Genomic DNA, 13,691 nt, shown 5'->3' with positions numbered 1-13,691 from the left:
ATCTGAATTAATAAAAAAATGGCTATGGTTTGAAATGTCTAGCCAATAAAATCGAAATGCACAAGCCACATGTGGGTGGGGGTCGTCAGGACTTGGAGAATCACTACCTGAAGGAGGGGCCAGGCTTAGGGTGAAGCAAATGCAGCACTTGTCCTGAGCACAAAGTTCAAGGGGAAACCAAAAAATTCAGTAATTGAGATAAATAATAACGTAATATAATATTTTTTAAAAATCAAAATTAATACTAAAAGATGACTACACCATCAAAATTTTAAATAAAGACAGGCTGTTGTTATTGTTTGTTCACCCCTGCATTATTTTGTAATGAGACCAATTGTTTCCAGTTAGCCCGTTCCAGCCCTGCTCCTGCGGGTTTATGAGGTTGACGTTGGCCTGCCAACAGATTGGGCTACATGGAGCTGCACGTTTGTGTGTTCTTCATTAAAGTTCTTTAAATCATGTTTTTACACTGTAGATTTTTTATTAGCTTTTTCCACTTGGTTGAAAATATAGGAGGATATTTTGGTAAGTATATACACAGGCACATATTTTTCTATTTGCCCAGGCCCCAAGATAGCTCCATGGGCCATTTAAACAATCTTAGGACACGTTGAGGCAGAAAAGACAAAACAATAAAAAGTATCTTATTTTGTCCAGAACCCCAAAAACACACAGCCCATATGCTGGTGAGTTTTCCCCATTTGCGTCTATTCCATCTTCCCTAAATCTCTGCCTGTGTATAATCATAATGACTTGTGAGCTCACATCTCTCTCTCTCTCTCTCTCTCTCTGACTTCAGAGTCTTTTGCTTTTCCTGGAATCTGTCTTTTGCTTTTCCTTCTAGTCCTGCAACTTTGCTTGTTTTCCTTACTGATTTGAAGTTTCCTTTCTCTGGACAACTGAGATATTTTTTTGAAACTTCATTGTCTTTTCTCTGAAATTGAACATAGTAACAATCACAAAGTTTGGGGTGTGCGTTTGCCCCTACTTCCATTCCTCCGACATCAGCCAATTAACAGGTATCGACCGAGAGTCTAAATATGCCCAGAACGTGTTAACTCATTAGGAGACACAAATTCATGTTTCACTTCTTGGTCTGACAAAGAAATTTACAGTCCTGTCTGGGGAGACATAACTATAGCTGAAGGTTAGAGAAGGGAGTGGAGCATTTGGGACAGGCTTCTTGACGGGGAAGGGTCTTGAGTCAGATTCAAACAGATGGTGGATCTTCTGTAGGGAGGTGGAAAGAAGGGAGTATTTTTGATTGAAGAAGGGCAGGAAACAGAGCTGTGAAAGGCGTAGTCTGTATAGAGGACTGCATGAAGAAGCCTGGCTGGAGAAGAAGGTTTGGGAAGAAGATTACCTGAATTAAGTCGGATCTGTGAGAAGAGCCTGATTACAGAGGGCCTTAAAAGCGAGGCAGAAACCACAATGAGATACCGCTTTCCACCCATTAGGATGGTTATTACTGACAAAGCAGTAGGTAATGAGTGCCAATGAGGCAGTGGGATAATTGGAGGCCTCGTGCACTGCTGGTGGTAATGCAGAGTGGCACGTAGCCTCTGTGGAAAACAATATGGCAGCTCCTCAAAAAATTAAACATCAGATTACCATACAATCCAGCAAAGAACTGAAAGCAAGTACCCAAACAGATTATTTGTAAACCTCTGTTCAGAGCAGCGTTATTCATAATAGACAAAAGAAAGAACTCAACATCCATCAATGGCTGAATGGATAAACAAAGTGTGGGGTATGCACACAATGGAATATTACGCAGCCTTAAAAAGGGAGGAAACCCTGTCGTATGCTATGACATGCATGAGTCTTGAAGACATTATGTGAAATGAAAAAAGCCAGTCACCAAACAACAAAAACTTTATGATTCCACTTCTATGAGGTCTCTAGAGTAGTCAAATTTATAGAGACAGGAAGTAGAATGGGGCTTGCAGAGGCTGGAGGGCGGGGGCCCCGGGAAGATATTATTTCAGTTTTGCAAGATGAAAAATGTCTGGTGGGTAGATAGTGGTGATGGTTGCATAACAGTGTGAGTGCATTAATGCCACAGACCTGAGCACTTAAAAATGATTACGATGGTTAAATATACATCATGTGTATCTTACCACAATTAAAAGAACAATCATTTTTGGTTCCTGAACAAAGAAATGTCAGAATAAACATGTGTTTTAAGAAGATGGTTCTGGCAACAGTTGTTGGATTGCAGCAGGAGGAGAAAAAGTACAATCATCTTGGAGGAATCCCTGCAGGGTAAGCAGGGGCCCTCTGTGGAATGGAGGAAAAAACTAGAAGGAGGATTTTACATTTAGGTAAGTGCAGGGTGTAGACGAAGAACCCAGGTCGGAGAAACTGGATTTAAGTATAGTTAGCTGGCCTAGGGATGCCTGGGTGGCTCAGTTGCTTAAGTGTCTGTCTTCAGCTCAGGTCTTGATCCCAAGGTCCTGGGATCGAACCTCACATTGGGCTCCCTGCTTAGCGTGGAGCCTGCTTCTCCCTCTCCTTCCCCTCCCCCCTGCTTCTGCTTGTGTGCTCTCTCTCTCTTAAATAAAATCTTTAAAAACAATAATAAAAAAAAAAAGAATAGCTGGCCAAGGATAAGACAGTTTTTGAAGACACAACAAATAGGCATAAGTATATTAAGATGAAATCCATTAATTTCGTGGCGAGTGCTTATAAAGTATATTTGAGTGGAGTATTATATTTATCAGTGCGAGATTCAGATTTTATTCACAACTCTTTAAATGGGTACAAACTTCATCCGCTCCTGCTATTGAGTGTCTCCTGTTATAATAGCCAATCTGATCTTATACATTTATCACCCTATAAAAAGGTAGAGACAATAGCGGAATTTCTCCACCTGAGGGTTGCATATTTCCAGTTCCCCAGATACGACTTTAGCAAACACTTTAACAAATGAGTTTCTAACTCACAAAAGTAGTTATATATTTCCTTGGAGGGTTTATTCTGTGTAAGTGTTTATTGTAAGAAATCGAAAACAAGCAATTAGCTGTATTTAAATAACGGAATGCCATTTCCTCAAGAAAAACAATTGTGGATATGACAAATTGTTGGTGGGGAAGAAGATAAATTTTTTCCTAGCTGGTATAGTTCTGCTTTATCAACAAAAATGCATGTGAAAAGCAAATTGGTTCATTCTTTTCTTCTCTAAGAGTATTCAGCTGATGAAAATCCCAATCGTAGCCCCTTCTCTTCTGCTTTAATTCCAGCTGAAGAAACTCCAGGTTGGAGCACAACCGTCTTGGTGGTCATGGGAATGCTGGTGGCTTTGGTTGGTGTGTTCGTGGTGCTGTTTTTCCTTCAGTACAGAAGACTCCGGAAAGGCTACACACCCCTAATGGAAACACATTTAAGCAACAAGATGTATACAGAGGAAGCCTAGAGAGCTCACGCCTTCCCCTAGAGAGGCCTGTCCCCATGATGACTAAGCCTCCCCGTGTTCTGAGACAACACGCACACGTGCGCGCGCTCACACAACTGATAGAGCGGATTCATTTTCATTTGCAGGTCGCTGTACTTTGAGACCTGAGCAAGATGGTTCAATTTTCTTAGCCCAAGTGTCTTCATTTTAATGGGGTGGGGTGGTGGTGGTGGTGGCAGATGCATCCTGGGTCGCCGTGAGGTTAGCGATGAACATCTATGCTTTTAGGTGCCTTCCCGATCATCTCTCTGCAGCTTAATTTTCTCCTTTCTGTGTCTTTTCTTCTCCAGCCTTTAAAACGGCCTTGAAGATGAAAATAGGCCTTATTTTCCAAATAAAATGGAGAATAAATGAAGGAATGAATGACCAGTTTGGTTCTTTTCTGTAAATTAGACTTTCTAGAATTTATCAAAATCTGTAGCTCTTAATAGGAGACATATCGTGAGACTCTCTAACTGGATAAACATTGATTCTATAGTGAAAAATAGACGAGAGATTAAATTATAGAGTTTTCTAGTTAATGAATACACTGTTTTAAGTCTTCTAACACATATAGAACCACTTCTTCCAGGAAAGGCTGGCTGGAAAAGGCTGTGAGGCTAGAATCCTGACAATCTGAGTAGAGTTCCATTGCTCTGAGGGTCTTATTTGGCTGATCCTGAACCAATTTCTTTACCAGGCAGCCTCAGATCAAAAATTATTCATGTATAATACAGTTGGTTCATTTTTAAGAGTTGACTTCCGATTTTACTAATGCCTCACTGTGCTGACAGTTACTTATGAATGGTAATCAATTAAGTCTTACTTAAAAGCAAACCATCCATACAAAATATAACATTTCCGAATTAAATGATTATGTTCCACTAAGTAATCATATCATGAGAGATAAGAATGAAGCCGTCTTTATTTACTAAAGTGATCCCTACTTCTGAGAAGTTTATGATTACTGAGATTTCAAGGTAAATTTCACCTGTTAATATCTGGTACCTGTGCTTCAGGGGTGAGGCCAAAGTTCTAGAAGGTAGCCTGTCAACTCATTTCAGCTGCCCTCTACTGGAATGGATGTGTGTGGAGGATGGGTGGGAAGAAGACCCTGGAGCTAGCTGCCTTCTACATATGGGCCAGGGGGCGAGAGGGTGAGAGATTCATCAGCACACAGTGTTATCCCCCCAAAATAAGACTGTGAAAGCCAGAGAAATGGACAAAGCCCCATCGGAACTGAATTTGAGTCTGAACAAACCTGATAAAGCTACAGGCATATCTGAGAGTGGGCTCAGCAGATGAGAACCAGGATAGCCCAGAGTCTTTTGTGGGCTGAAGCCCTGCTTGGGGCTCTTTAGCCCCCACCACATGTAGATCTCAATTCTTGCCTTTAACAGTATCTATGGAAAATTTGGCAAAGTTTCACAAACATACTCCACTCTGGAAGGTTTATGGTCCAAACTCAGTGTTGTTGGGGAACACAGTTTTACATCCTGTTTTTAAACCAAAAGAGAAATATTGAAATGAGGATATAATTGTGCATGGTAGGTGTGTTTCTGAAAAGTTACACTGAAATTAAGTACATGTTAAAAGGAGCAGGGGAGGGGCGCCTGAGTGGCTCAGTCAGTTGAGTGCCTGACTCCTGGTTTCGGCTCAGGTCACAATCGCAGGGTCGTGAGATGGAGACCTGGGTCCGGCTCCACACTCCGCTGGGAGTCTGCTGGAGACTTCCCCTCTCCCTCTGCCCCTCCACTCATGCTCTCTCTTGTTCTATCTCTCTCTAAAATAAATAAAATAAATCTTAAAAAAATAAAATAAAAATAAAAGTAGCAGGGAGATTGACTTTTTATAGATGAACTACATGAATAATTCCATAGAGCAAATAACCATCTCTCTTGCCTCTGGTACATCAGCATTTTCATTCATCGTATTCCCACACGATTTATTTAAAGCAAGATCTATCTGAGGTAGAAATAGAGGGTAATCATTTATACTTCGCTGCTTTTATCTATTGCAGATGCAACTTCTTATAAATATAATGTTTTATAACATCTTCCTAAGAGAAATGATTCCCTAATATTGTAGTTCATAGAAGAGGAATAAAATTTTCTCACATTTCCTGACGTTACAGTCAGTTAGTGATGAATGCCTGTTAAGAAATTTAAAGATAGAACAAACCTGTTAGAATGAACAAGTTAGTATTTACTTACACTGAATCTTAGGCAAATAAACTCAGAAAATACACAAAGCGTTGTAGGGCTATATTTCTCAACGGTAGGGGAAAAACTTCAACCCTGAAGAAAATGAATAGATCACTTTATATGCTTATAGCCTCAGAATTAGAAAAACTGTGGGTATATGAATTACTGTTTCAAAAGAAATGCTGTTATAAAGCTAACATTCAGAGGTGAATGCAATCTAATAGCCTATTTCCTTTATGAATGAAAGTCTCTTCTAATTCTAAAATTCTTTGATATTAATTTGTGTCTTGCTTAGGATTTAACATGGTTAATTATAATAATCCTAATGAACCATTTTAATCTCATGTTAACAAGAAATAAAAAATTTATTAAAGAGAAAAATAAAAATAAATGTTTTGCAGATTATTGCTCATCTGTTGGAGGCCATTGTTTTTTAATTTGTGAACATCAATTCCCATCTTTTTGGCACTCAGTATGCATCTATTGGAATACCTGTATCTATATAGATAAGGTATATATAAAATACATAATTACAACTTCATTTTTGAAAATAAGTTCTTAGATAAACTGATGTTTCTACTTTCTTTTGAGTTTCTTAGCAATTGCTACTTCCTGGCTCTCAGTTATACAGGCAGAAAAACAAGACATCGGCCCCTTCCCAGGTGATAAGTTACTTTTGATGTCCCTATAGCCTAAAGGCTGATCTTCAAGTCACTGACCAGGGAGGCAAGGTCCCGCAGCAGCTAACTTGCTGATCCTCCTGGGAAGTCTTCCAGTTCAATCATTTTGTTGAGACCACAGAAGAAAGAAGTTAGAGTCCATGAAGTAATGGTTATGTGGAGTTCACTTCCATATTAAGAATTGAAGCTTCTAGAGGTCAGATTGGACACCTCTCTGTAGAGCTCCAGTGCCATTATATCAAAGCACTTCAGGTACCCAGAAAATGTTGGTGGCTAAGCGATACAGGGACATAAAAGACCAGTTCACTCCCCAGTGGGGAGAGAATCACCCTCCTCAATGCAATGGCAAAACCCAAGGTTGAACTCTTCCTATCTCTACAGAACCTTGCTCATCCTGAGCACTTCATAAATATTCTTTAAGGAATGAACTGATCTCAAAGTAGAACTTTTCATTCAGGGCCTCTGGCATCTGTTTTAACATGTGCTGGGTAAAACATAAGATAGTGGGGTCTCCAATCCCTGCCATGAAATTAGTAACAACCTCTCTTTCAGATTCTGAGCTGTCCATATGCTATGTGGACATTTGTCCCGTGTAACCTAATGCAAGGGACCACTTGCAGCTATTTTCTTCTTCCCACCATCGGTAGGCCTTAATTCTACCATTTGTAGGGACTAGGGTAGAAAGTGAAGACCACATGATATCATTTTAGGGTCCTCCCCTATCTGATGTCTTGAAAGCCTTGTTTCTGTGGAAGGAGTTAGTTACGAAGGCAGGCAAACCAGTGCCTTTCTTAGGCAGAAGGACCCAAGAGTTTCTTCTGAAACTGTCCACCAATGACATGATACTTTGGTTTTAGCTACAAGGGTAATTCAAGCTGAAAATAACCCCTGTGAATGTAATTACGCTTTGGCAGGTAGTTTAATGAAATCTTGAAAACAACATGCAAGAAAATTGTGAGCAGTAAGATAAGTTGAAGTTTTCTAAAAGAAAATAGAACAAAACTCAAGGTTCCTATTCAATGCAGGTATGCTTTATACATTCTCATCAAGACTCAGTCTTTTTGGCAAAAACCCTTAACCCACTTGTGTTATTTGCCCCATTGACTCGAGTCAGACTTCATGGATGTAGTATGACTGAATTTGGTCCTTTTTTCTTCAAGCCATTCTTTGCTAAAATTATCCCCGTGTCTCCCAAGTGTAATTGTGCTCTGTGTCGTGAATAACGCCTCATAGAAAGGCTTAAGCCTGTCCTTCATTAAAATAGTAGAGATTTCACTGCCAGAGCACACACTCTGATGACTCATTCACTTTGTACGTTATTAAGCGTTTCTGAATTTGTAATTAGCACAAGGGCCATCCTGATGAACAGCAGAGTGGAATTAGACTTACAATAAAGCAAAACCTGCCCTCTAGTGTTGTAATAGAAAATTGCACCATTGGCTAAAGTTACAGAGCTGTTTTCTTCTACCGTGGGTAATTCGGAAACAAATAAACAAACAACAAATGCAGAAAGTTTTGCCGTGAATTCAGAAATCAGAACAGAGAAAGCACAATATTTAGAAGGAAATGATTTCCTGTGCAGGCAAGGCAGTCATAATTAAGCCTCTTAGAATTTCCCTTTTTGTAAATTTTGAAATGTTGAATGCTCAACAGCAAACCATAAAAATTTGGGGGAACATTTTAGCCACTGGGCAAAACTCTTTTATGCTTGTCAGATATACACAGGGGATAATTTATCGTCCAGTATTATTTATGTGATCATACCATAGCCGGAGGTTGGGGAAATTTCTTTTTCAATTAAAAACTCTTACCGAGAAGCTGGCAAATTTTGAAAAAGCTTTTAGAAGTTTTCTGAAAAAATACTGGATCTGTGAAAGGAAACCAGATCTAAGTGTCCGAGTTTAGCTGAGGGTATGAGCAGTGTCAGGAAATGTCCTTCACTGTGCAAAATTCACTTCTCAAGACAGACTATTGGCAGGATGGTACCAAAAGCAACTATTGTTTTGGGTGCCCACACTGGCTTACCTGATATTAGGTGATTGAAAAAGGGACTCAAATAGTAAAGAAAGCATGCTGTTTATCTAGTTTTTACGAAGTTTCCCCTTCTAGTATGTGTACCCAGGAGAAGATTAAAGGGAGAAACACAGGACAGGGCTTTTCTTTTTCTTTTTTCCTTTTCTTTTTTTTCTTTTTTCTTTTTCTTTCTTTTTTTTTTTTTTTTTTTTTGGGGGAGAAAGAGAATGAGCAAGGAGGGCAGAGGAGAGGGAGAGAGAGAGAGAATTTTAAGCAGGCTCCACGCTCAGCAAGGAGCCCGATGTGGGGCTCCATCTCCTGGCCCTGAGATCATGACCTGAGCTGAAATCAAGAGTCTGATGCTTAACTGACTGAGCCACTCAGGCACCTCCCATCCGTTTTGTTTTGTTTTGCTTTGCTTATTCTGAGACATTGTGTTTACATGAGAAAAATGGAGGCTCAAAATTTCCCAGCTGTTATTCTCCTTCTTTGGTGGTTCTCTCCAATGGGCATCCCAGACATGGTGACAGTAGCTGTTTTTATGGAAAATAGGAAAAACGCAAAAAAAAACCCCAAAACCTAAAAAACAAAAAACTGGGGAATCAGATTTGAAACACTTAGAATGCTGCCGAAAGATGAAGCCTTCTCTTAAAGGGAATCATTAATATATTCCCCACTGATGAATATGTTATTACATGGCGCACTTGGCTGAAAAGCCAATTCCCAAAGCAGCAAATTTATTACTAATGTTTCTACTGAAAATCTCATTTCCAATATTTTTATTTGCTTCTTTAAATAGCAAGCTTTGACTTGACTGTTGCCAGGGAGCGGTTCTTTTCTTCTCAAAAGAATATTTGTATTTCAAAAGTCTTGCGTTTGACACCAAGGAGGCACACTCAGCTAAAACGCATACATGTTGGAGCTCGAAGTTACAGACCTACTTATGCAAACAAGTGATCAGCCTTGAACACAGACATGTATTCTCAGTCATAATCCTGCGGAACTCAATTGTTCCCGTTTCTTCTTCCATTGTGACACGCATACAACTTCCAACCTTTTCAGCTCTGCAACTCTCATCTGAGCTGCACATTTTCTTTTCATTTCAGGCATGTTACAATTCCGAGGCTTGTAGCATATTATAGACTCAAGGTCATTTTCTTTCTCTGTGCATTTCTCTCCTCTCCATGTCCTCTTATCAAGATGCCGGCTTCTTTGTGTTTTTAACACTTTTACTTGAGATAGACCCAACTCTTTGATCTCGTGCTGACTCTAAATCATTTGTTGTCAGCCGCTGGGAGTGGAGATCGGGGCATCCCGGGTGCCCTGTCTGCCGGCGCTTGACAGCACCATCGGGCGTCTCCAACAATCAACGGGCTCTTCCAGCCCAGTAACATGCAAATTTGTTCCTTTTCTGCTTCACTATGTCACAGTCCACATTTTCCAGCTTAGCGGTGCAAGAGCAGGTGCGATAAAATCATTCTGAAATTGACACAGGGCGTCGTGGATGGAGATTCATTGTTTTTGAACATCAGATGACTGTGAACTCACCTTGCAGCTAGAGGGCTGCCTGGGACCTGGTTTTCCACTTGCTGGAGACAGGATGCAACGGCATGGCTTTTATCACAGAGCAATCTGCTCACCTTTGTTGTAGCTGTCAGAAGGCGAGAACTCTGCTGTCTGGAAGGTTTGACTGAGACTTCTGCGTATGTGGCTCCCTATGCATAGACACAGGACAAAACAGATGCTGCAGATCCTTTTCCATTGAGAGCTGTCACTTGCCCCGCGGAAGCTTGTTCCCTTCCTCTCTACACTAAAAAATGCCACTAGAAAATGTTTGTTAAAAAGCCCACTTTTTTTTCCCATTCAAACCACCAGTAAGAGACTTGACCTTAATTATCTCCCCATGTGAAATATCTGGCAGTCTAAGATAAGGGTTGTCTGCTCCCGTGACTAGCACGGTATTTCCCGCGCCCTGTCACAGGCCAGTGTTCAATACAATCTGAGCATAATTCTCTGTGTTGACATTTGGCAGGTTTCTTTTCATGCCCGTTGGCCTGGCCTGGTTCAGTGGGTAGGGAGGGTTCCCAAAGGCTATTTTCAATGGCAGAGGGGTACTCTGGGATTGAACTACCAACTGACTTCAGCTGGCCTGCAAGTAAAATAGGTTCAGTAAGTTTTTAACTTTATTTTTTAAATTAATTTTTTGTGGCAAAATATAGATAACATACAGTGTGCCATTTTAACCGTTTTTAAGTGTATAGTTCAGCCCCACTAAGTACATTCGCAATGTCATACACTGTCACCACCATCGATTTCCCGAGCTTTGTGGTGATCCCAAACAGAAACTCTGTGCCCGTTAAACAATAATTCCTCATTCTCCCCTCCCCCCAGCCTCTGGAAACCTTTATTTAACAAGGTATTCAGAAGCCTCTCCCATCTCCATTCTGAGACCCTCAGTTCTGTGTTTTGGGTGCGAACCTTATGGTCTTAAATCAATTACCCTATTCCATATTGCCATATTGCAGTGTTACAGCCTTGAATGTAAAACCGAAAGCCTTAACATCGGAAAGGAAGCTTTGCTGAGGTTTCTGGGAAGTAAAACCCAAAGATAAGGTCTTACTCCAGAGTGTTATGGTGTGAAGACATGAAGCCTGGAATCACAGCAGCCATTTTATCTCCTTGAGGTAAAGTTGGAAGGTGAGGGGGCATCTCTCTCTCTCTCTCTCTCTTTTTAAATTTAGGCCAGGTTGAGCTGTGGTTTCTTTTACAATATGACGATAAACTCACCTTCAGGGAATTTTTAAAAAGATTTTATTTATTTATTTGTTTGAGAGAGAGTGGGAGGGAGAGAGAGAGAGAATCTGAAGCAGACTGTGCACTGAACGCAGAGCCCAATGCAGGGCTCAATTCACAGCCAAGAGGTCACAACCTGAGCTGAATCCAAGAGTCAGATGCATAACCGACTGAGCCACCCAGGTGCCCATCTTCAGGGACTTTAAAAATAAAGTGAAAAAGCAGAAGAGCTGGCTTCTTTATTTTCACACACCATAATCTATGCCTGTATTGGGTGAAAAACATTTTCTCTGTTCCTTAAAGATTGCAAGAAAGACACTGGTGCATAAGGAAGGTTCCCCTGAAGGTAAAGGGTCCTACGGTACAGTGGTTCATTCAGTTTGTAGCCTTTGGACGCAGAGGAGAGGCGTTAAAATCCCAGCTCAATCCCTTATTTGCCACTTAATCTTTGTTTTCAACTTTTAATTTTGAACTGTTCTGGGCTTTCGTTTCCTTGTGTGCAAAAGGATATTAAGAACGCACCTCCCTCTCCAAACACTCACACATCGTCGGAGGGAAGAACTGAGCTCACTTGTGTAAGCTCTTCAGAACACTGCGCCTGTGTTACACTGGGGGGTCTAAACACCAGGAATGTATCTTCTCCTGGTTCTGGAGGCTGGAAGTACAAGATCCAGGTGCCGGAGTTGGTTTCGTCCAACGACTCTCTCCTTGGCTTGAAGACAAGCACCCTCCAGCAGCCTCTGCACGCGGTCTCTCCTCCATGCACACACACCCCTGGTGTCTCCCTTTGTGTGTGTCCACATTTCCTCTTCTTCGAAGGACACCAGTCAGATTGGATCAGGGCCCCCTCCTTGCCTCATTGTAGCTTCATCATCCCCTTTAAACGCCCTATCTCTACATATGGTTCTATTCCGAGGGACTGCGGGTTGGGATTTCCATGTATAAATGGGAGCCAGGGCATGATTCAGCCTATAACAGCCTGGAACAGAGAAGTCGCTCAGTAAATGTCGAAGTCACTTGTCAGGTCTGTTTGGAAGGAGCGGTGGGCGACGCCAGTGCCGCAGGTGAAACCTCACTGATCAAGCCAGGCGATCACAGCTCCGAAACGCGAAAGCAGGCTCTGCGGGGTCTGCGAGGTTAGCTGCAAAACCGAGCTGGGCTCTGCTGGACGATCGTGGCTCTTTCACGCCGCCGTTAGGGACTGCGTGATTTCCCGGAGCTCCGTTGGGGGCGGAGTGTCACTGAGCCACAGATGGTTTCAATTGGCATGAAGACCTCTCACCACTGAGTCAGGAAAAATCGGAAGGCAGAGCGTGGCAGAGAGAGAGGCACTTCAAGGAGGCCAACCGTCCTGCTAAGCCCCAGAGGGCACCGCTGCCTTTTTCACTTGGTGGAGAGAGAACGGGAATGTAAATGGGGTGCGAAATGTTAAATGTGAGTGAACTTTAAGCAATTGACAGGGTGCTTCCGCTTCATTACCAATTTCATTTTTTTTTCCCCCTCGGAAGCCAGAGCAAATGTTCCCAGTGTCCTGTTCTTTCTAAGACATGAACTTCACGGGCAGGCTCCGGTTGGAGTCACCGCAGATACACCTGCGATCCTCAGACCCTGCCCTTTCCTGAGTTTGCTCCTTTGGTCTAGCTTTGAGATGGGAGAGAAACAGAGGGGGACCGAACAGTCGGGAGGGAAAGGGTTGACTAACTCTCCACCTCTCTCCGTCTGGAGCGTGAGCCCTTTACAGGCTTACAGACCAGGCAGGAGACATGAAGAGACGCCCCCTGCTGGGCCACATGCCCCTCCTACTTGGCTCTCGCCTGGATATTTGAAGGTTTCAATGTATCATTTCAAACATCCAGAGGTCATTTTTGGTCTTTCCATATTTTGTCTGTTGTCTTTCACATATTTGACTGCTGTGGAACATAGTGTTCCCCAAATCACGCGTTGATACCCTTAGACCGCCTTACAGATTGCACATGGGATTCCCATGTATCGTCGAACCAAATGGAAATTGTGTGCTACACCACACGGGGGAGGCCCCCTGCCAGGCGCCTGCTCAGTTCCCACAGAGCTGTTAGGTTTTTCTCTCTGCACTATTTGCATACTTATTTGAATATTTAATTGCATGTTTACTCCTTAATATTTTGGAAAAGTGAGTGGAAAACAAACAAAAAGAAAATTAACACTAGTGAAAAGTTTCACAAATGTAATACAAAGATGGAAATCAAGTGGGGATAGATTTAACCCCAGCAGGATGTAAGCTGGTTAACTGTGGGTTTAGTTGCAAAAGAAAAGAATAGAAGGAAAAACAAAAATCCTCAAGATACGTCGTCAGACATTATGTGGAAATGGTGAGGTGTACTTACGTTGAGAATATCGTTTCACTCCCTGGGAATATATCTTTGCTGCTGGGCTTTCAACTTCAACGTCTTTGGATATTTACCATCATTAGAATTAGATTTGCTGCTGTCAGGTAAACAGTATTTGGCCAAGGCTAGCTAGTTAGCTAGCTAACTAGCTATGTATTTATTTATAAAGATTTATTTATTTAGTTGAGAGAGAGAGCACGAG

At 41.7% G+C, this 13,691-nt stretch overlaps 1 protein-coding gene across 1 annotated transcript in view; it reads left to right on the top strand.

Moving 5' to 3' along the window:
* The window catches only part of DCT (dopachrome tautomerase), a 33,034-nt gene extending 29,395 nt beyond the window's left edge, over window positions 1-3,639 (top strand). Inside the window, exon 8 of the mRNA XM_002918642.4 lies at window positions 3,243-3,639. Coding sequence (XP_002918688.1) covers window positions 3,243-3,415 — 173 coding nt within the window. The 3' untranslated portion in view covers window positions 3,416-3,639. The remainder of the gene's footprint in view (window positions 1-3,242) is intronic.
* Window positions 3,640-13,691: the final 10,052 nt, after the last annotated feature.

The sequence above is a fragment of the Ailuropoda melanoleuca genome, chromosome 7, assembly GCF_002007445.2.
Source record: "Ailuropoda melanoleuca isolate Jingjing chromosome 7, ASM200744v2, whole genome shotgun sequence".
NCBI classification, from domain to species: Eukaryota; Metazoa; Chordata; class Mammalia; order Carnivora; family Ursidae; genus Ailuropoda; species Ailuropoda melanoleuca.
This window is presented reverse-complemented; position numbering and strand designations above follow the sequence as displayed.